The sequence below is a fragment of the Protopterus annectens genome, chromosome 16.part0 (assembly GCF_019279795.1).
Source record: "Protopterus annectens isolate FY-2018-M chromosome 16.part0, PAN1.0, whole genome shotgun sequence".
Taxonomy (NCBI): Eukaryota; Metazoa; Chordata; order Ceratodontiformes; family Protopteridae; genus Protopterus; species Protopterus annectens.
Window position 1 is genome coordinate 259,160,755 of NC_056750.1, and position 24,408 is coordinate 259,185,162.

General features: G+C 38.9%; 1 protein-coding gene across 5 annotated transcripts in view; it reads right to left on the reverse strand.

The window, feature by feature from the left end:
- The window catches only part of LOC122791042 (myomegalin-like), a 3,200,315-nt gene that overhangs the window by 135,615 nt on the left and 3,040,292 nt on the right, over positions 1-24,408 (reverse strand). For all 5 annotated transcript variants that reach the window (XM_044058817.1, XM_044058818.1, XM_044058820.1 and 2 more), the window contains one exon: positions 4,029-4,163. In XM_044058817.1, coding sequence (XP_043914752.1) covers positions 4,029-4,163 — 135 coding nt within the window. The remainder of the gene's footprint in view (positions 1-4,028; positions 4,164-24,408) is intronic.

Genomic DNA, 24,408 nt, shown 5'->3' on the forward strand with positions numbered 1-24,408 from the left:
ACAGGGTCCAAACTGTTAAAGGTCAGAAGAGACAAAATACACTCCGCAAAAATGATAGTCTGGGTTAGATTAAAGTTGTGACTAAATAAAATGTGTGGCTAAAGAGATATGGAGATGGATCCTTAGGTACTGGTACTGTAGGAAAAGGGGTCAGACTAAGGTAGTCTGGGAAAGTTTCAGGTGCTGGACTAGAGCTGATGGACATGAAACTCCCCAAAGCAGAGCTGCAGTTCTCCGAGCCAGAATGGAACTTGTAAAAATCATTCTGGCATTTTCTTTCTTGGCCTTCAAAAGGAGATTGAAGGAGTAGTACAGATGGGAAACCTTGAACAAAGACACCAGATTCTGGCTTTTGAGGGTAAAGAACGAAAGCATAAAATTCTGCTTTGTTGCTGACACCGTCATCTTTAGCATACCCCTGCCTGAAAGACATTTATACCAATGTTCTCCAGAAGCATCCGCTTACCCACTGCAACCATGTGGCAGAAAAAGTGAGAAAGCGGTTACATGTGAAGCCCATAAGACGCTGACCAACAAAAAACAGCCCCTTTACAACAAGGGAGAAATTAATGTTTCCTGCAAAGTAACTGAAACCTGACCCCTACCATTCTCCATCTTTATATAGCACATATTCACCATGTTCTCCCGTTAAATTAAAATGTTATCTTGCAAAAGATACTTGCCAACTTAGACAATTAAGCATGCTGTCTAAAGCTTCAGGACAATACACAATTTTCTTCTGCAGGGATACTGTCTGTGCTGTGTCAAGAAAGACCCCAAAAATGAGAAAATGATGCTCCAAAGAACAAAAAACACTAAAACATATTATTTCTTAAAAGCCAGCCATGGAAGAAAGATGCGACTCTCCATGGAGTTTGTGCCTTAAGACCACTGGGTTTGTACAAACTGGATTCTGTGCACACAAACAGAACTGTCACATTTAACTAAAACCACTGCATCGAAGGAAGACACAGGCTGAAAAACTATTACTATACTAAAAAGTTAACAGTCGCTACTCATCAGAAAACTTAATCGGAAAATAAACAAACATTACAAAATCTCTCATTTATACAAACAGTGAAATTTAAAAGGTCCAGTAACATAAAAATGCATATAAATTGACCAACAACTTGTTAACTGATAACTGGGAAAACCATACAAAATGGCTTAATCCTTCCTTAGACTTTTTTTATTAGTCAGAAAACACTTTATATTAATAACATCATTCATTTGTATTGGCTTTTAAGGAACATGTTTTAGTGGTTTCTGTTCTTTGGAGCATCATTTTTTTATCTGCTTCTGGAAGGAGGTATCACTACTGTCACATCCATAATCGGTTGAGGAGTGTTTTTTGGAGTCTTTCTTGGCACAGCTCACAAACCTGTAGACTTTCTTTTACCATACAGTAATAAATAGTTTTATGTAAGAGCAATTGTTAAATAATAAATGCTATACTGAGAAAATCTGTCTGATAAAAAAGGTGCCAATATCATTTTCCTAAAGCTCTTAGTTTTAAAAGACAGCTAATAAAAATCTGGTCATTAATCCCTGGCCAAGAACGTGCATTAAGTGTGAGCTGCCAATATAACTGATGTTCTTCTAACTTAAGTTGCCATGGGCCGTCACATTCACTAGGGGTTACCTTTTCTAGAACTGCAAATTTAAAAATGTGGTCTGGCCATTCCATTAAGTGTTTGGCTAGGTCATTGTTCGTTTTCCTTTTCTTAATGCCATATAGATGTTCACCAATTCTTTCTTTGAACTTGAACTTGCGCTCAGTTTTTGCCTATGTAGAAAAAAGGGCAGTGCTGATATTTTAATGACTGTACTTACATAAAACTATTTATTATTGTATGGTAAAAGAAAGTTTACAGATTTGTGTATTCAGATATTCAGCTTTTGATTTTTGTTTACTTCAGTTTTTAACTTATTGAACATGTTGCCTTAATGCATGATTTGTTCAGGAAATTCAGCTGTCACACGATATAATTTTAAAAAAGTTGTCACATGACCTTTTTAGAATTGTATTTAAACAGTGTATGTTTGGTTCACTTCATCTGAATAAGTTTTATTATAAAATAAAACAAAAGTGCTAATATTAAGATTCAAGTTGTTCAGCTGGATTTGTTGAAATCTCTGTGGCCTTGCGTGTGTGTTTTTTTTTTTTTTTTAATTAAGAAGACAGAAATGGCAACCTCAGAGGAGTAAGGAAAATAAAAGACCAGCCCCAGTACTGAACAAATATTGTAAAAAATCTCACGCTAAAAATAAAAAAGGGGTCCTGACATTCAACATGGAACAAGACAGCATTTTCCATCTTCCTAAATTAGATTTTTTTCATTGAAAGTCTACTGGATTTTGTTAATACATAAAAAACATCATCAGAAAACAACCATAAGGGATTAACATCAAATCCTTCAGACTGTTAGCCTAAAAGACATCAGCATGTAATGAAAACCCTTTTCCTGTTGCAAGATTATCAGATTCTGAAACAATGGCACTGAAACTTTTCAGATGTGTTATTTTGCGGCAACATGCTGAAGCAAAGTGATTTTGACCAAAAAAAGGAGCCATCACAACTAAATTTAATTTCAGCAATAGTTTCTGAACTAAATGGAATGTGCAATGCAGTTGATGACTTCATCCTGTAGTCAAAACATCTCAGGTTTAAGAGTTGTGATGTGTATGAAGTACAAAATATTAACACCTGGTAACTCTACTAGGGTGCAAACAGATGTACCAGAAGCTGCTGCCACGTGTGTGAGATCTGGGCAAGTACTACGGTGCTAAATTTCTATTTTAGGGCTAGTGGAAACTTACTTCAGAGGGAACCTATCAAGGCTGTGAGTGGATACAAAGAACCTAAAATGTTTTTTTTTTTTTTTTTTTTTTTTTACAACCAATTTAATCCCCCTAGGTCAGTAGTCTCTTTACAGGGGCAACCCAAGGTGGTATTTATACTACTAGGGAAAATCTGGCCAGGGCATCTGGGATCTTCCCTTACTATTTCTGATACGTGGCATGGAATCTCTTGTATCCACCTGCGCTAGCAGCAACTCAAGCAGGTGGGTTTAGTTTGTCTGTTGGACACCACAAAACTGTAGTATTGTTTTTGGTGTCCTGATGAATATCTTATTTCAGTATCGAAAGAAGGGAAGAACCACTCTCCTTATTATAAATATATTGCTAGTACTGTCAAGTGGAGGCATCTAATGGATGCCAAGCCCCAACACGATGCAATGGGAATATTTTCTGACAAAATGCCACTTGATGACTACAGACACTACAAAGACTGCATGATGGCTGACATCAACTTTGAGAATGTGCTGCATTACAATGAAAGAACAAAAGAAATTGGTTGTTGGTGGGCACGCAAACAAGACATATTGTCAGCAGATTCTACAACTAATTTCTGCATTAGCGCCGCAATGTCCCAGAACAAACAGTAAATGGATTCACAAGACCATTTAACAACACAAATGCTCACATAACACTATATATGCAAGTAATGATGCTGAAAGAATGTAAGAGTTCTTAAAACAGATCCTCCACGAGCTATACACAAGTGACATGGGGAAGGTATTTGTGACTTTTAAATCAGATGGCTAGCCAGATTCAGAGAATGAAGCTGTCCAGCTTGGTAACTAGGTAGCCAGTACACTTCATTTATATTTATGCCCAGAGCAATGTATCTAAATATACACAGTATATTTTTTCTATGGGAAAAATGTCAACCATTTTAACAGTTTTTTCTAATATTCCACACTGACCACTGTAATGCAACAGGTGGGTGGCAGACTAAAATTAAAACAAGATCAAGCTCTATTTTTGCTAATGATGCTAGGAAGGAAGTAATAAGTTCCAGTTACTCCTCATAATATTCACAGCTCAATATGGTAGTATGACTCAGAATCTCTTGAAATTGCTTTTCCCTTCCCCTGCTTGGATAGATTTTAAAACTACCTGTATCAACTTACAGTGACTCAATAAAATCAGATGTGGCCCTGATGTTAAGTGCCATGGCTTACCTGTTTGAGCTGCATAACACTGGGTGGGAGTGACACTCTCCACAGGAGCTTCAGCAAACAACTTGCCTCCTCCAGCACTTGCTGCATAACATTAAAATTTGAGGACAAACTCTTCAGTAAGCCTTGGTCTGTGAGCTACATAAAAATACACAAACCAAACAGAAAAAAAAAATGGGTTAACTTTTTTAAACTTTTCAAAATCCAGCAGAACATCACAATACAATTAATCACTACTTATACTTAACTGTGGTCACTGATCACTAAACCTCTGTATCCAGTACCTCATTATCAAATACAGTAAACTGATCAGATATTCTTTACAGCCCCTCCTTTGGATGGCTGGTCACCTTTACAAGTTAATTTCTGGAAGAATTGTTTCATCTTTTGATATATCCCTGACTTTCCTAACGTTTTATCTAAAAATCCCTTAGGCAGGCTAAGACGGGAAGAATTGAGATAAAAATGCTTATGTATAGTTAAAAAAAAAAAAAAAAAAAAAAAAAAACAGGCTGTTTTGGTGATGTATAGTCAAATGAACTGGGAAGTCTCCAAGAACAAATGGTATTCCTGCGGAAGTTTGGATTTAGGAGGAAAAAAAGTGATACAGATCTGGAAGGTATTGTTTAACAATATTTTGAAAGGTGGGAACATACTAGCATCTTGGAAGAAAGTTGTGGTGGCTATATTACCCAACGAGGGCAAAGACTTTCCACAGCCAAAATTAAATTTTAAACCATGACTATACAGCTAAAAGAATGGCAAAGCTGTTGTCAAACCTGAGTTGGATCAGTGTGGTTTTGTGGAGGGGGGGGGGGGGGGGGGGCAAACATCTGACATTAACCTAAACAACGATGATCCATACGGAGGTAGAATGTAAGCTGATGATGCTATTAATGGTGGCGTTAATGCTACTAGCTGCCCAAAAAGCTACTACTAGAAAATAGAAATCAAAACCTAAATGAACTGCAACTGAAGTATTGAATATTGGAAAGGAGATAAAATAACTGGAAGTGGGATCTTTAGAAAACCGAGAGAGCAAATTACATAGAAGCAAATATAATCAGTGTGAACAATGCATGCAGAATGTTTGGCAGGTGGAGGAGTGAGGTTTAAGGCAAGGCAGGAACTGGGCAATTTCTGTAATATCAGAGTGAACAATTGTTAAAAAGGAATGTATATACTGCATGAAAACAAAAGTATTACTGCGGTCTGTTTTATTTTCTATTAATGTACCTGTATCTGTTTAACTATTCTAGTTCACCCTCTCATCAACCCCCTCCCCTTTTGCCCATTTGCTACATGGGGTTGACATGTAGTGTAAACTGTGGCCATCTCTCTCTATTCAATGCTAGTCTCCTACCTTCAACAGTCATGTCTGACTCTCGCAGGTCTTATCATACACAATCTATCCCCCTCTTTGCCAGGATGCCCCTACATACTTTTGCCTTCTTCATGTCTGTCCCAAATCTTCTTCACCTGATTATCTACTGCTTTTCAGCACATGTCTGAACCAACATAATCCGTTCTCTGTGACCATCTCTGCAATTGAAGCTATGCTGGCTTCTGCCCTGATGTCTTCATTTCTCTGTCTGTCCAACAGTGTGCATTCTACCACCTATCTCAGGCACTTCATCTCCATCATCTCTAGTTTCTTCAGCCTCTCTGCCTTTACTGTCTAGGTTTCAGTACCACACAGAAGTACTGGTCGCACCACTGTTGTATGCCTTACGTTTTAGCTTCTTTTGACATTCTTCTGTCATACGCTAACACCTGACACATTGTGCCAGGTGGCTACATCCCCTCTGATGGACCTCCTCAGACTTCCCTTCTTCTCAACCACCTCTCACAGACACCTGAAATTGTTAACCTGTTTTCAGTATTTTCCCTTCTATCTCAATTTCAGGTTCTTCTGATTTCCTCCATTCGCCACCATTACATCTGTGTTATATGTACTCAGTTAAATCACGTATGCTTTCAGTTTTCATTATTCTAGTTGTCACTTAAAGATAGTTTAGGCAGGTGTAAATTATACGTTATCCCTGAAAAATTAATTTTGCTTTTTATAATATTGTTTCTCTTCTTGTATTAGCAAACTTACTTTAGTTATTTTGAATGGTCTTCCTTAGCCCCTTAAGGACTGATCATTTTTCAAAGGATTGTGTCAAAATAACTTTTATCTGTTTGTCTGTATGCAAATAAATCCTGCATCTCCTAAACGGTTTAAACATGTTTCCTTGAAATTTTCAAAGAATGCTACTGTCATAATTGCTTATGAAACCACCTTAGATTCATACCTCTCAACCTCTTAGTGCAAGAAATCTAGAAAAAGCCTAAAATAATGGGAGAGGGGGAATGGCAAAAGCTCAAAAATAAGGACAGATTAAATATTGCTCTTGTAAACTTAGAGCATTGCTAGAACAACAGGATGTGTTACCATGCATTTTCTGAAGGATATGAAGTCTAAATCTCAAATGTATGTCATTATTTAGTAACTTAAATCCTCAGTGATTTGCCAGATAACCACATATTTCATGAGGAACAGAGCAAAAATACGAGGCGTAAAATCTGGACATTCTGAGTAAATTTGTACAGTAAGGTGGCAAACTTAGATTGGGCTCCAACTCTGAGGCAATGAAGCAGATGCATCTTAAACATTTGTGAAAAAAAAATGTCAGTGTAATTTTCATGCCTCAGCACATAAAACACTAAAAAGATCATACATTTTCACTGGGTACATGAGGAGAAAGTCTACTTAATGGAGAAGCTGCTAGTCTCCAACTATTATTAATGGGTGATGAGGACGAATATCTCGATAGTCTGTTTGGCAGTAAGCTTAGTAAGAACCTACAAGATCATTTTATGCAGAAATACTAGTTCTGGGTGTGAAATTACACCAGCTTTATATACGTTTATGTTTTTGATAAATTATACTTAACCCCAAACAGAACCAAAACCTATATTTGTTTCCAACTGACTGACTGGTAAATGTTGCAAGTTCTCATTTTCAAAAGTCATTCTGATCAAAATTTCTCCCTAAATTCAAAACTACAATCTGTCTCTCTACTTTTATACATACTTTTATAAAATTTGCATTTCAATGCCACTGTGTTGTGCAGAGCCTAACAGCTTTTATGGAAGGCATACAGTGGAATACCATTTATGTGTATGCTCGTCAAAACAAGTAAAGCGTGTATATTTATTATGTAAAATGAGAAATCATCATTTGTTATAGGAAGAAAATTATTTACTCTCTTATATAATAAAAATATGCTGTTAAGATTTAAATGCAGCCAGAGTTTTTTAGCCTAAAAAAACTGCAAAACTCGTCTGCTGCAAAACGTATGAAAAAAGATAGTACTCACATGGTTGTATGAAACTACTGGTGGTACCTAGAAATTCTTTCTGTACCCATATTAAATATTACAATAAACTTCTAAGAATAACAGGGTATGATCTTCAACTACAAATCATAGTTGACTGGTATTCTCATGTGTAAATAAATGCATCTTTATGGAACTTACTTCATACAAGTCTAAACCGGGCAGATGACATAACTCCAGTGAGGAAAAATAAAATGTATTCAGGGGAAATAAATATGATTTTTACTTCTGATGTAATATCAGCTTAGTAAAAAAGCATTTGAGTCTATTATCGTACATGGCAAAAATGGCAGAAGTTCATACCACCACCTACAATGGAAAAGCAGCATAATGCAATGTAACAGATTGTGGCAGTGGGTCAACTCCAAGGGGTCTGTTGTCAATTTGATAGTTACCAGGGGTGGATAACTTCCCAAAGGATACTATTATGCATTTCTTGGCTTTTTTTTTTTTTTTTAGTCTATGGCTCTGACACCAGTTGTTTATCTGTGTCAGCCCTTCCTAGAGAACGTGTATGTCAGTGTGTGATTCAATGACAGCTCCTACTTTGCAATCATCTGTATATTTAGACAGCTACAAACCACTGACATTTATTTATTAATTTTATTTTACATTTGTCGACCGGGTATGTCTGACTGAGCCGAAGCCCTTTTTTTTAGCAGAGGCCCAGGGAGAAAAGCTCCAGTACATACAAATATAACATTAAGTAGTTAATGCAGATTTTATACAAATAGAATACAGCAAATTCTTATACAGATAACAATTGGTTGTACATATATTAGGTAAGCTGAGAGGAATATAAAGTACAAAAATCAGTTGTGTGATTTTTTTTTTTCAAATCTGACCAGAATCTATGAGTATTACAGAGAGAAGTACACAGCTTAGGAAAAGTTGAGAATGGAAAGTTTTCAAGGTGGGTTTGAGAAGTGGCAGATCCATTTCTTACTGAAATATTCCTTTAGTGTTAGCTTAAAGTCTAGAAATAAGAGGAGTTAAGGTTAGTAAGAATTTGAGAGCAATATGTTAAGCGGGGGGAAAAGATAGGCATGGAGTGGGGGCTATCCTTGCTTCCTGAGTAAGAAATTTGTTATTTCTATATAGCAGACCTAGCTTAAGGTGGGTTTTCCTGATACAATTACTTATGTGGAGATTGAATTTTAGTTGGTCATCGATTGTAATACCAAGGAGTTTTGAGCTTGATTCAGCTACAATTGGTGTCTTATTGAGTGACTGGATAGTGAAGGAGGTCTTAATGTGGTTAGCTGTTTTAGGGAGGAAGAGTAGGGGTTTTGTTTTTTTAGGGTTTGGGATGAGTTGGTTGTTGGAGAACCATGTTTCTACCGAGTGAAAGGCTGACTGGGTAGCTGTTAAGAGTTCTGAGTGAGAGTTAGTTATAGTTATGACTGTAGAGTCATCAGCATATTGTATAACAGTGGAGAGTGGGCAGGAGGTATAGAGCAAGTTTGTGAAGATGTTGAAAAGTAATGGCCCTAAAATGGATCCTTGAGGGGCTCCCATTTGTATTTGTAGTGGAGTAGATAGAGAAGTATCCCATTTTACAGATTGGAATCTATCTCTTAGATAGCTTTCAAACCATGCCACTGTTTCATGAGAGAAATTCAGGTTGGACAGTTTGTTTAATAGTAGAGAGTGAGAGATGGTATTGAATGCCTTAGAGAGGTCAAGGAAGAGACAGGAGATAAGTTTACGGTCATCTCTGGCCAAGGAAACAGTATTGAGAAAGGATAGGAGTGCCGTATAGGTACTATGCTTTGGTCGAAAACCATGTTGAGTAGGTGTAAATAGGTTTTCCTGAGAGAGATGATCCATGACTTGAGTATGAATGCACTTTTCAAAAACTTTAGATAGAGGGGAGAGGATGGCAATAGGCCTAAAGTTAGAGATTTAGTAGAGTTACCTCCTTTGTGGATAGGTATGGTGTAGAAGTGTTTCCAGGTGGAAGGTACTTTAGATTCAGAGATGGAACGGTTAATGAGGACAGAGATAGGATAGGCAAGTGAGTGGGCAGCTGACTGGAGAAAGTAGGATGGGATGTTATCTGCAGATACAGAGCAGGGTTTAAGTTTGGAAAGTAAGGTATGAATGTGTGTTGTGGGGATGGGCTTGACAGAAAAGATTTTGGAAGGAGTTGTTGATGAGAAAGCTGGATTTGTGGGGTTCTTTCTATTGGAGCCATTTGAGTTAAAGAGATTGGATAGTGATTCCACAAAGTAAGTGTTGAAGGTGTTGGCAAGCTTCTACTGGTGTCTTTTCTGGGGTAGGGTCAGGTGAGGTAGGGTTTCCTGGATGGAGCATGTGATTGATTGTATGCCAGAACTTTTTTGGGTCTGATTTTAGTGTTGTAGGGGGGTTACAGTAGAATTCTTTTTTGTCTTTGTTGATTAGCCTTTTGACCAGGTTTCTTTGTATCTTTGTAGATCATAAGGATTTTTTGTTTGTAGCCATTTTTCCAGGACTTATCTCTAGACTTCATGAGAGTTCTTTTGTTTTTTGTTAGCCAAGGAGATATTTTAGCTTTTGTCCTGATTGAAAGCAATGGCAGCCTCATCTAAGGGAAGCTGAGTGAGGAAGTCCCAGTTTACTCTGGATATGAGAGTGTTAAAAGTTTCTGGGTTAAAATTGGAGAGGTTATGCCTAGTAAAACTTTTGTGCGGTTTTGGGAGGTGACTAGTATATCTTAGCACTTTTATGGGTGAGTGGTCACTCAGGGAATCAGGGAGAGTTTCAGGATTGTGATATTTGAATGGAGCTGAGACAAGTATCCAATCTATGAGGATATTTGTAGTGTGGGTGTTGTTAAAGTGTGTTGGCTTAGTAATTAGCTATGTAAATCCATATAGATTAATATTGTGAGTGGATCCAGGGTTATTAAGGGTTAGCCAATTGATGTTTGTGTCACCAAGGAGGATGGTTTCATTTGGTATATACAGGGACAAATAGGAGAGAATGTTTTCCAGTATTGGAATATTCTCTCCTGGTGGAATGTAGGTAGCTACTATAGTGATTGTAGTGTAGTTGTTTAGTTTAAGGTTAACTGCCAGTGTTTCTGCAGGGGAGAAAGATGGCCTTGGATGTGTGATGAGAGAAACAGTGAGATTACTAGAATAGACTATGGCAACTCCCCACCCTTTATGTTCATTTGGTCCAGGCGAATCATGTTATAGCTGGGGGGGGGGGGGGTATCTTTATCTAGGTTGTGGGGTTTAAGCCATGTTTCTGTTACTGCAATGACATCAGGGGAATAACTTGCTATCCATGCATGGAACTAAGTTTGTTGAGAATGCTTCTGGTATTAATAGAATAGAAGGAGATTTGTTTTTGGGGAATAGTAAGAGGGGCTGAGGTGGGAGGAGTGTTTGGAATAAAGGTATGGTTCAGGTTTGGACCTGGGTTTGGATGAATATCTCCTGCTATAAGTATAGTAGTGGGGAAACTTTTGGATTTTGATGTGAGTGGGTAGTATCTAATAAGCTTTGTCTTGTTTATTGGAGTTAGGGAGTAAGAAGGAGGTATTTTTATTTTGGGGAGTTGAAAGTTTGCGGGTAGGAAAGAGGGAGAGATAATGAAGTCAATCTTTGAGCTAGGTTGATCATTTGGGAGTGGGTTAGTGGGGTGTTTATGGAAGGAGGGTAATGGTGCATAGGGTGCAGTGAGATGATGTAAGAGAAGAAGTAGTAGAAGGTTGGTAAGCATTAAGGTATACATACTTGGTATACATACTTGGAGATCAGATGTAGGAAGGAGTATAGAAAGGAGTTTAATTGCGAAGGGGGGGAGTAAATGTGGCGGAAGTGATAGGGGGTAGAGGTAGGTATATGAAGTGGCTGTGTGCAAGAGATTGGTACATATACGGTTTAGTTAATGAATGAGGTGGAAGAGGGTGAGAGTTGGGGAGGAGAAAGTATGATAGTAGGATGGTGTGGTGTATGACAGGGAGATCTGATTGGTAGTTGTAAGAGGGGTGTGTGTGTACTTCTGCAATAAGTATAGGAGCACTGGGGGTGGGTGGAATTTGGGGTCAGGGTAGGGGAGAGGAGTGAGCCCATAGGGCCAAGACATTGGCCTTGACTTCAGAGGAAGTAAATGTCAAAAAGGAGAGATCCAAGGGCTGCTCCCTGAGGGACTCCACTTGTGACTGGCCTCTTTGTAGAGGTGGACTCCCCAAATTCTATCTTCCTAGGTTCTGTTTGTGAACCAGCTGGCTATCCACCAGGTGAAATACAGGTTTGTATCTAACCTCTTGATTTTGTCAACAATGCCCAAGTGGGGTATTGTGTCAAATGCCTTGGCCAGGTCAAGGTAGGCAGTGTGAACTATTCTGCCCTCATCCATTACTTTGGTGATGTTTTCAAAGAAGTCCACCAGGCTGAGTAGGCATGACTTGTCCTTGAAAAAAAACAAACTGGGTTGGGTCCAGTGTCTGGAGGTTTATTATATTATTATTGATCATTTCCATGATACATCTTTCCACGGCTTTGCAGATAAGACTAGTGAGACTTATGGGTCTGTAGTTTCCAGGGTCTGTAGATGACCCATCTTTGTGCAGAGGGATGACTGTTGCTGTGCTCCATTCATGAGGTATGAAGCCTGTTTGGAAGCTACAGTTAAATAGCAATTTAAGAGGGCCAGATAGGTCATGTTTCATGGTATTTAGGAGCATCCTGGGATACTGTCTGGGTGAATTGAGGCAGTGGTCCTGGCATCACAGAGAGCATTAAGGACCTGTTCTCTAGTGATAGCAGGGGTTGTTATATTGGATGGTATTTCCTGAAAGAAGATTGAGGAGTAAAGTTGTAGCTGAATTCATCAGCCAATAGGTTTGCTATATCTTCTGGTTCAGTACAAGTGGCTTTATTTACAATGAGCTTTGCACACAGAACTGTGTTCTGCCTTTGAGGTTGCGGATATAGCTAAAGAATGTCTTGTGGTTGTCCTTTGTCTATGAGGCCAACTTTACCTCTAATTTGGCATTGGTAGACTATTTGTTCTCTCAGTTGTTTTAGTTTGATGAGAGTCCTTTAATCATGCTGAGTGTTGCACCTCATAATTTTTGCCATGATTTTCTTCCTTCTATTATACAGCCTACTAATTTTGTGATTCCACTAGGGTGGCTTGTTTTTTGAGGTAGTTCTGTACTTCTTCCTGGTGGGTACAGCTGCCTCTATGCAGCTGTTAGCACGCATAAGTAGAAGCGTTCTCTGGTTTTATGGGGGCTTGAAATTTTGCCAGGTGCCACATTATCACTTAATAGCGAGAAGTCAGCCTTAGAGTAGTTCCTGAATATTCCAGTTTTAGAGGTCCAGGTTTTATTTTTACTTCAAAGGAGACCATTGTGTGGTCTGACCTTACCAGGGAAGACATTACACTAGGGGGTCTGCAGCCCTCTCCCACATTAGTGAGGACCAGATCCAGTATGGTTGCACCTCTGGTTGGTGTATTGACAATCTGTTCCAGGGAGTTGATGTTTACAAAATCCAGGAATATCTGTGCCTGTTCGCTTGATATCATATAGGATTTCCATTTAATAGTGGAGTAATTAAAGTTGTCCATTAATATGTTATTGGGTTTGATAGTGAGTGTTTCCAATAAATTTAAATACATGGTATGGGTTTTTTGGGTCGTAGAGGGGGACTTGTAGGTTGAAAAGAAGTGGTATTGGATTTGCCTATGCTGATTTGAACGTGGAACATCTCAAGTGCATTGTCCTGTTTGATCAGCTTTGAGGTACATTTATTTCTGATGTAAATCAAGACACCTCTACCTTTAGTCCCTGTCTGTGTAACAGCTTGTCTGTGTCGAAGACATAAGCTTACACTGTAGATGTGCTCTTCGTGGCTTTAAACCATGTTTCAGTGACCGCACAGATGTCAGCATTCTCTAGGGTGAAGAGAGCTTCTAGGGAGTGGAGTTTTTTGTTTTGACTTCAAGCATCGAGTAGTAATACCTTTAGACTTTTTTTTGTTTTGATTTGCTATGTCAGAAGTGCTTTCAGTTTGGCATTACCTAAAAAAGGCATTATGGAGGAAGACAATGTTTTAGCTAATATTCGAAAGCAGGCAAAGCTGCGTGGTCTGTTCACCATCTCCTTCTATGCTGACAAATATTGCACCTCCTTAGAATGATACCAGAAATTAAGCCAATTATTAAAGTCAGTCATCTTTTATTTGTATTGTGGCATAAGTCTTGGAGAAAGTAAAAATGCGGCTCACTGCTAGGCTCATACCAGCCTGGGACACATTCTGAGAGCTCCATGATGTGTCTCTTCATATAATCTAGGGAGGTACAACTCAGGTCATTTATACCCACATGGACTATGACCGAGTCATACTGGTACTTGTGGTCCAATGACCTGAGTGTGTTCGCAATGTGGCAGATCCTAGTCCCAGATAAGCAAATTGCCATACCTTTCTCCTTATTCAGCCTGGTGAGAGGGACATCAGTGTGTCTAACGATGGAGTCTCCAATGAGCAGAATGCTGGATTGTGTGGTGCCTTGCCTTATGGCCTTAGACGTACAGGCTCCATGAGATGTGGCTGTTTGTGTTGATGTGGGTGTTGTTTTGAAAGAGTGCATCTGGGGTTGCTGAGGGTATCTGTTATATGTACTTCGTACAAAAGGTTTTTGTGGTTTAGGAAGGTTAGATTTAAGTGCCTCAGCATGTGGGTCTATGTGTCTGCTTTGAATTGTGTGATGGGCGCAACATGTGTACTACTGACAACCTTATTAACATTAGGAGTACTTTTATGTGAGAGCTTTGCCTCCAGTGACATTGTGTAAATACATCTCACACACACCATATCAGTTTGCTTGAGAATTAAGTGGTTGTCAGTAAACATGAGGCAAATTTCTACATTGCCTCAGGATGCCTATATCCCACCAGGCTGGTAATGGATATAGTGGGAAAGTTCATATCCATGGCAACAGACGCTGTTTTATTGATCAGACAGTTAGAGTGAGAATATAAAGCAATGTCAGGAGTATCCAGTTTGTATCTCTGGGGACTGTGCTTGTCACTGCAAACTAGTCCTGTGTACAAGTAGGTTTTGGTGAAATTTCAATCGTGCTTTTACAGGAAAAATGCCCCTCAAGGTGTCTATGTCTATACAGGGCACTGCCAAACACTTTAGGTTAAACTAATAAGTAGACCCTGAAAATTTAAGGATAAAGTATTTAGGCAGATATCCTGAATTTAGAAACAAATCAAGCAGTACTTACTAAAAACAAATAATTATCTTGGCAAGAATGATGAATAGAGGGGAGTTGCATGAATGTCTATTTGCCTGGCTACTACTAGTGCTAGTCTTACCACAGCTTCACTCTGCTGGGATACAATGATCCTTTGCTTCTTCTCTCACCAGAAGCAAACCATTAGCACAAATCCTAAGGTGAGGAACAAGGCACAGCCTGTTTGCTGATCTACAGTCTTGTCCCAGATGATGCAAGGGTCTTGTAGGCTTGTAGAAGCCTTTTCCTGGTAGATGCCTTGAAAAGCAACCAAACCAATCAGGAACATAAAGCACACACGCTCAATGCCCAACCAGAAACAGTCAGGAATCAATGCACTCTGTTCCTTCTCTCACCAGGAGCAGAATATAAGCACAAATTCCATGCTGTCATCTATGAAGTAGTTATTCGACTTTCCAATGATCAGCAGTCTCCAAGAAATAATGTCCCGGTGCTGCTCCTCTCACCAGGAAAAAACAGAAGCACTAATCCCAAGATGACTACTGAGAGGCAGAATGTGGGATCACCAATAATTGGTCATTTTGCAATAGATGTTGCAGATTTTAAAGATAAGATGGAAAAAATGGTTAATATCCTAAGCACTACAGTGTGCACTAAGCAGTTAGATATGAAAGAGGGTTTTAACTTAAGCTTTAGCTGTCTAAGTGGAGAGCCACTAATTTTAAAAGGGCAAGACAGACAAAGGGGGTGGGCACTTTGTATTCTGGTTCTATGGAATTAAAGTGGGATGGCCAATACATTTAAATAGTTGAAGGGGAGTGATTTCACAAAATGATAATTTTGCACTTACAACAGCCAATGAAAGGGGAGTGGGAAGGAAAAATGTGCTCAAATTAACATAAGGGGCAGGCAACTAGAAAGCCAGTTGTGTTTAGGAACACAGCAGCATCAGGGTGAGAGGGTGGGAAATTTCTGTGCGACTCAAGAGACACTGCTGTGGTCTCTTTCCTAGCTTTAATATGCAATTAAAAGCAGACTATAAGTAAAACACAGTGTAAAGAAAACAAATCACAATATACAAAATGGAATATGGCAATAGTTGGCAAAGTTCTCAGTATGGTCACAGATAAGATAGCCAAAAGCCACCCCCTTTCTCTAACATAATGCCTAAAAGATAAACCTTAAGCTTTCATTTCTACATTTTCTGATCAGACATGAATTCAAATGGAATTGGGATAAAGGTCTGGTAGTTTAGTGTGGCAAATTAAAGGTGAGTTGCTAATGATCTTCATTCTATAAACTGAATTCACCAGTCTCCATTTGCCTATTTGACTAAAACAGTTCACTTAACCATACAGTGCTCCCAGAACATCCCTGTAAAAAGAAGCACTTAGGCTTATAGTGAGTTAGACTGGTTAACAAAAAAACAAAACCAAGGTATGGCAAGACTATCCTACATCTGGGGGAGAGCAGTCATCCAGTACCAGTTCACTCTTGCCCTGCTGCGTTAAAAAGAAGAGGATCACGTTGTTTTACAAAACAAACATCAGATCCAGGGGTGCCCCACTGCCAGAAGATTAATAAGACAAAACTTTCAAATTCTCAGATCTGACAAGTAATGGAAAACCGTCTCAAGAGGTCTGCCAGCAGATTCACCTCTACCACAATGTGAATGGCAAAGAAAGTGAAGTCCATGTGTATGACCCAGTGCCAGACATGCAGTGCATCTCTGTATGGGGGACAAGTGCATGTCATCCTGCTTTATGTACACAACAGACTGGTTGTCAGATCAGATCAAAATAAAGCTTTCAGGTCCCTGTCCAGAACTTTCAAGGCAAGCAGCACTGCCTGCAGGTCCGGCTGGTTTATGAGGGGCACCTATCTCATACGGGACCAACCTGTTCTGAATCACTGAAGGGTCAGGCTGGGTTCTCCCACTTGCCAGTTAAAAATCCTACCGTCTCAACCGGTGACAAGCTCGGATACAAAGAAGGAAGACCTGCATTCAGTATGGTGTGATATTCCACCACTCATGGGCTTATGGACAAGGGTCTGAGATCAGAAAAAGGTAATTGGTAGCTCTACAGTTCAATGCAGCATCAGTGGTTTCACATATATGAAAGGCACAGAGAAGATCATTAACCCCATAACTCCAAGGAACAGGAAGGTTGAAATCTTGGATTTGTGTGTGTGTGTGATCATCGAAACTTCTAAGGGTTTCCATAAGTAGTAACACGAAACACTGAAGATGTCCAACTCCATCCTTCTGAAGCAGTCCTCTAAGATAGACTCAGAGAACTCTTCCCATTTTAAGTACATCCTCAGGGTCTCCAACCACAAAGGTACCCAAGCCAAGAAATCTACAAAGGACAGTCCCTCAAGCAGGACTACCAGGAAACAGGTATCCAGATAGATCATTTTTGCACCTATGTAAACATTCTGGGTGCAGAGAAGAAACCAAATTGCAGCATTGTGTAATGAAGTCAGTGTCTATTCAGAGTGAGCTGAAGAAATATTAAGTGTAAACACCATAAAATGACATACTACCAAACCATGATCATCACAGAGCATTTCCTACAATACTGTTTGACTTTGCAGTGGTCAGAAGCTGTTTCGCACTGGAATACAACTCTTCTTCTGCATGATGAATACTGCTGAAGGATGTTTTTAGGGAAAGGCAATTATCTTGTCAGTAAAAATTATGGGCTGTGACTAGCTGGGTGAATATTAGGTGTTGTGGTTGTTCTGACTACCGTGTTTGTTTTAAAGCAAGACACTGCTGACTCCTACATGAGAGGTTCATAGCAAATTTTGCTACTTTGTTGTAGTATGCCTCTAACTTTGTTTGCAAGTATGGCCGATGCACACAGCAGTGTGGGAAGGAGGTAGGATTTGGCAATGATTCTCCTTGTTGCATCAGACAGGCATGGGTTTGACTGGTATAAAAGTTCTATTTTTTTTTTTTTGATGACTTGCTATATGTGCTGATCAAGTTTCAGATTTTCGTCAATAGTTAGAACTAGTAATTTTGTGTGGGTTACCTTTTCTATGGTATTGTTACTGGCTGATGTAATATTAAAGGTGTGTTTGAGGGTTGAGAATTGTTTGTGTGTCAATAATATTAATTTGCTTTTCATAGTGCTGAATCCAGGCTTGCACTGGCTAGCCTGGATTCAACCGAGGATTCTTGGGTGACTGATGTTTTGTAATACTTACTGCAATACAGAGAAGGGTGGACTCATCATTGCAGCACTGCAATGCTGGCAGCTTGTTTGGTGGCTGAGTGCAGCTGGTTTACAAATAAATTAAACAGAAGGTGGGTCAAGAATCAAGCCTTAGAGGACATCAATTGGAACTAGAATGAAAGCTGAGGAGGAGTGTTGCTGTCTACTGCTAAGGTGGCTACTTAACCAGGATAGCACAGGTTTGGAGAGGCCTAGGTAATAGAGTTCAGTTTAACAGTTTAGAATGACAGCCAGTGTCAAATGCTTTGGATAAGTCAAGGAAGATGGATGACACTATGTGCATTCATATGACGACTGATTATGTTACTGAGCTATAGAAAGGCAGTTCGGATGACAGCAGTGTTGGATCTGTGAGAGGAGATTGTTGGCAGTGATAGCCACCAACATAAGCCATAAATCTATCATACTGAGAGACCTCGACATTGACTGCCAACTAATATGCTCAGATATCTGACCTATGCAATAAACCTATATAATTTCACTCGTATTATCAGTGTCCCAACTAGACTTAACAATAAATACCAATAAGGACCCGTGTGTGAATACACTTGTCTAGGATTTTTGATAAGGGAGACAATAAGCTATAGGTCTGTAATTAGAGAATTCTGCTGAATTTCCATCTATGTGAACGGATATAAGATTTTTTTCCACAGGGTTGGGACATGGCTCTCTGTAACGGAATGGTTAAGAAGTATGAAGTCTGGCTAGGCCAGTGGGTTAGCTGCCATTTTGGTGTATTCACCTGGAAGGTTATCTGTAGCTAGAAGTGTGGGTTTTAGATTTTGGAGATTTTTTTGATTGTTGAGGCAGTGCCATATTTTAAGGAGGATTGTTATGAGGCCATTTAGCTGAGTAGATGGTTGAGGAACAGAGGAGGGATTATCTTTGACAAGAGATAAAATCATTTGTACATGTACATTTGGAGCTTTTCTCCCCGGGCCTCCGCTGAAAATGGACCTGCATCCAGTCAGACTTTCCCAGTTAACAAATGTAAAACAAAATAAAAAAATAAGAACCAACAAAAACAAAGCACCAGTCCTTGGAGGTAAAAATAAATAAACCAACAGTTGGAATGAAGAGCCGTTTATTCACATACACATTAACGCCAACTGTATAAAAAATACGCTTTTTCGTCTCCCATGGACTTCATCAGATAGAATAAGGATAAAGAATAAAACAGCCCTCCTTTCTTTTTATACAAACCCTTCCCCTTTCCTTTAATTGAGCAATTAACCCAGTGCAAACTCATTAACAACCACAAAACACTTACTAAAATTCTACTTGGTTTATGTGTAAAATCCTACTTGATTTATACATATAATCATTTAATTAAAATATATTAAAAATATATATGTTGTTAGTGAAAGCCAAGTTTAAATAAAAATTGAATGTTAAAATAAGAATAAACATCACAATATAGAAGGTTTTTGAGACCACCTGTTACCCAAGAATCAACCAAGCTAGTCCACCCTGTTGCTGGTCAAAACTGCCATCTAGTGGCCAAATTCCTATATTACACCTACACCTTAGCAGCCCTCATCTTCAAAATTAGAACAATAGATATGTGTTCATTAAGACCAGGAAATTGACTGGCCTGAGTAGATGGTTGAGGAACAGAGGAGGGATTATCTTTGACAAGAGATAAAATCATTTGTACATGTACATTTGGAGCTTTTCTCCCCGGGCCTCCGCTAAAAATGGACCTGCATCCAGTCAGACTTTCCCGGTTAACAAATGTAAAACAAAATTGAGTGAAGTGGTTACTGAATTTGGTGGCAGTGTTGTTGATGTTATTACTTGATGGTGTTAGAGCAGTTATTTGACCAGGGTGGAGAGGAGGTTTCGATGATGCCCAAGAAAGCTTTAGATTACATTAGCATTTTTCTTGGAGGTTAGTGTGACAGTCTTGTGGCAACCAATACCACAAAATGCAATGGAGACACTGTTATCCAATCTGTTTCAATGAATAATCTACAAAATACAACCTTGGCACTAAAAACAGAAAGAATATGCACTACTGGTCCTAGGTATGGGTCTCCAAACTCAACACCAAACTTAGACTGTACACTGTTCAACTTCAGAGAAACACCACTCTCTCCATGAATCAATGTCTCCCAGCAACCATCTATCCATGCCAACTCCCTTTCACACCAAGGATTACTTTTCTAAGTTTCATAGCCAGCTGCTACAAGAAATACTTGCTAATTTTCATGATCAGATGTTCTCACAGCAAGCCCACACTTACTACTACCTTTCATTAAACTGCAATTATATACTCTTTTTGTGACCTCCTTGTTACTATGGAGACAGCCAGACAGGTCATAAACCACTTAGCCCATACCCATCACACAACAGTCAAGAGTATGTCTCAACACCTTCATATCAGTCTCCTCTTTAACTTCATCTCAAATGGGTCTTAAAAGAGTTTCAATGACCCTAGCATAAAAATGCTGTTCGTCCTAGTCTTCACATACAAACATATGATGCACCACTGAAGAAGTTGCCATCTTGTCTGAGAACAAACTCCTTTCTCTGTCTTTAATATTTAGGCGACAAAAGTGTTTACTAAGTGACATATACATTACAAATCAACATGCCAGAACAGAAGAGAGAAAAAAACATACAAAAAGGAACACATTTTGTTTCATTCAGCCCGGCCTAAGCACATTTCACAAACATTCTATTTTTAGTCTGATATCACCTCTGGCTTCAGAGTTAATACAGAATTTTTGTGGCTGTTTTAATACGGGATTTGGTACTGTTTCTGAGATGTCTGAAATGTTGCCAGTTGCTTTGAGATTTCTTTTGTGACAACTGTTTCCATGTTTTGCCCCTGATGTGCATAAGCTGTTTGGCTTATTTTGCTAATCAGGTACTGGGTTAGATTTTATCCTTTTTGTCCTGATGGGAGCCAGGTCATTTATTATATTTACAAATTTTTGAAATTATGAGACTGCTTCCTATAGAGACATTTTTTTTAGAACAGTGCAGTTAAAAAGCTGAAGGTTGGAAATTAAAAGCTTGTATTTGGAATTTGCAGAAGTGGTGCGTCTGCTTATTTTTGTTTGTGGGTATCGTCTTGCTGTCTTACAGCAAAGGTAGGAAGATTATTGCTGATGGTGTATGGTAGGCAAACACCGACAGTAATGTTGTTTGGAGATGATGTGAGAATCCAAATCACTGTAGATTCTCTACTGGTGTTTTTGTTAAGCCTAGTCGGGGCAATGATGAGTTCATTGAAATTATATAAGTTTATTGTACAGGTGGAGTATTTGCACATAATTGTTGTCAATCAGCGCTGAGGTCTCCCCACCATTATTGCTTCATGGCTTGTACTGGTAGATATCCAGGACAGGATTTTTACAGCAGTATTAATATTGTTACCAGTACTTGAAGAGCTGGTACACAAATGATGTTTTTACTATTAAGCTTTAGCTGAGAGATGACTATTTATGCATTGTTAAAATGGTGATTGGGGTTAGCATGATGAGTCATTTTAAGGTTATTTCTACAGAAAAAATTGCTCCCTTTCAGCCTTTTTGTTTTTCCTATCCATTCCTAAGTTGTTGCAGTCTGCTGGGAGAATTTCTTCATCTTCTATATCTGGTTTTTAGCAAAGGCTCTTTATTGACTAATATATATGGGGTGTACAGTGCAGTGTTTGCATGGATATAGAATATTTTGCTGCATATGCTCCTAAGGTTCATACGGAGGAACAGTAGGCCTGCTTCAGCCTTTTGAGTAGAGAATGTAGATACATATTTTTTGTGGGGCAGGTGAGTCGTATGTGCGTGTGTGCTGGAGACCCAGGGTTTGGGTGGCTTGTTACCACTTAGTTATAAATATAAAATAAAATACATAATAAATATAAAGTGATTGCTTGTTTGTCTTTTCGGCTTTTCCCAGTTAGGGGTCGCCACAGCGGAACTCCAGTCCGCTAATGATTGGCAGTAGATTTTTTATGGTGCCGAGTTGCCAGCCCGACGCCCAACCTTCAGCGAAGGCACGCCCATTCACGCATGCCTTTCGGAGGCCACTCGACCACAGGGAGGACATGCAGACTTCACACAGAAGGCACTCCAGCCAAGAATCAAACAGGAGAACCTCTTGCTGTGAGGCAACAATGCTACCGCTGTACCACAGCGGCTCACTTAGTTATAAATATAAAATAAATAATAAATATGAAGTGCTTTCTGGGAGGATATTTTAATTTATGTTTTAAGTCATTTTTTTCTAGCAAGGCACTGGTTTAGATAGATGTGGTTATGGAGATAAAGTGTGTAATACAGTGTAGGTTTACAGGAGATTGTATGGGTGTAAAATGTTTTTTGGTTTGTGACAATCATTGGGGTGGGATAGAGTGAGGAAAAACAGTATTTGATGCCCTATCATCTATTTACTGGAATGTCCTAAAAATCTTCACATTAGATGATACTGTAAATGAATTCAATACAACTTTTCTGAATATCCTAAATAGCCTTGTACCTCCCAGAAGGAAGAGGCTAAAAACAAATAATGCAGTATGTATATCCAAAAAGAGAAGGATACTAAAATGTCTTTCGGCTTTTCCCGGTTAGGGGTCGCCACAGCGGAACTCCAGTCCATGACCTTCTAAACAAATGCCTTAAAATAGCAGCTGATAGCATTACCTACCCTGTCTCAATCCATAAAAACAGGTCAAACCAGTAATCACACATCCCCTCTATCTGGAAAACGCACACATTATCCCTCTGCACAAAGGAGGAAATTCAACACACATTGCTAACTTTACACCTGTAGCAATCTTATCCCCAATCTTGAAAAATGTATTCAAAGACAATTGTTAAACTATCTCCCACGGAAAGAACGTCTGTCCCCCGCACATCATGGCTTCTGTCCTTCCCATAGTACTAACACGGCACTTCTAACCTATTAAGATACTATCAATAAAGCTAGTGATAATAGCAAACTAGTCTCCTCCCCATTTCTTGACTTGTCACAGCAAGCTTTTACTCCAAATGTCTATAGCCACCCTTCTATGGTTTAAAAGCTACCCATCCAGTAAGTATCAGTCAGTAAAATGGCATACCACCCTCTTTCCATAATTCCCAGTCATCACTGGTGTACCACAAGACTCTACCCTTGGTCCCCTCCTCTAACATTCTCAGCAACACCCTCTACACACCAGGTCTCCCTAATAGAGTAAGCAGATGACTCCACACTCATTTTCACATCTGACAATGTGGCACACCTCCAAAAAATTACTCAGGAAGCATAAATAGCAACTGAAACATAGCTTTGTAATTCACAACTCATGCTCAACCTTAAAAAAATCAAACTACTACTCCCGCCAAATCCCTCTTCCATGAAAAAAAAAAAAAAAAAACAAAACTTAAAGATTTAAAGTCTTCTCTCTTGATAATGCAACCACTGAAGTCACTTCTCATCGCAAATTATTAGAGATGATGGTGAATGACGATCTTAAATTTGATCTGCATATATAAAACTGCATAAGAAAACTTACCAAAAACTAGGGATGATTTACAGAGGCAAAAACGTTCTTACTGAGAAAGCTACACTTGCCACTACTTATCTACGTCCCATGCTTCTTTATGGCAGCCCCATCCTTACTAGCCTTCTCGCATCACAAAAATCAAAACTTGAACAATGCTACAGCACCCACCACTGTATAGCACTAAAAAAGCCTAATTGGTTAGAACTACCCCATCAACAAACATATACACACAGTTTTTACCACCTGTAAAATTGTCCAGAATCCATCTGCTTGGCCAGCAATAAATAACATTCTACAGGACACTGTTCCTAGTCAGTCGTTATGATCCAGTGACCAAAATCTCCTCTCTGTCCACAAACCGATCAGATCTGCTGGGCATTGTCTGTACTCATACCATGTTGCTAAGGCCTAGAATTCCTTATTCCTCCCATCCTTCAAACCCATTCTGAAAGACTTCCTTGCCAAAAGCTGTATCTGTTGTTGCTCAATACAAGGAAAAACTATATCCCTAAATGGGAGCAAATACTTATTCATACCTTACATCTCCTTAATCTACTTCACTCTCTTCAGTACTTCTATCAATTGCTCCCTAAATATACTATAAGCCTGCTTTTCTGTCACTTCATATTGCAGTTTCTTTTTGTATTCTACTAACTTACCTTTAATTTCTCTTTAAACTGGCTAAAATGTCTCTAAGCATCACATTGTTATTTAACTTGTATCTATTCTTAACCACTGTTTTCTTATGTCTAATTTGCTATAATTATTTAAATTGTATTTTCTGTACAATTATTTAAATAGTATTTTCTGTACTATTATTAAAGACTGCAAAATGACTGTCCTTAAAATGTTTCGTGATATTTTAGATCTTTTCTCCCCAGGCCTCCACTGGAAATGGGCTCTTGCCCAGTCAACATTTCCCAGTAATTAAGTGTCAATAAATACGTGTACATGGAATGAGGTTAAGTTTGTGAGCACGATTAGGGAAAGCAGGATTAACAGTTGAAGAAGGAGCAAAGTGGATAAAAGACGAGTGAATGAAGTACGAAGAGAGT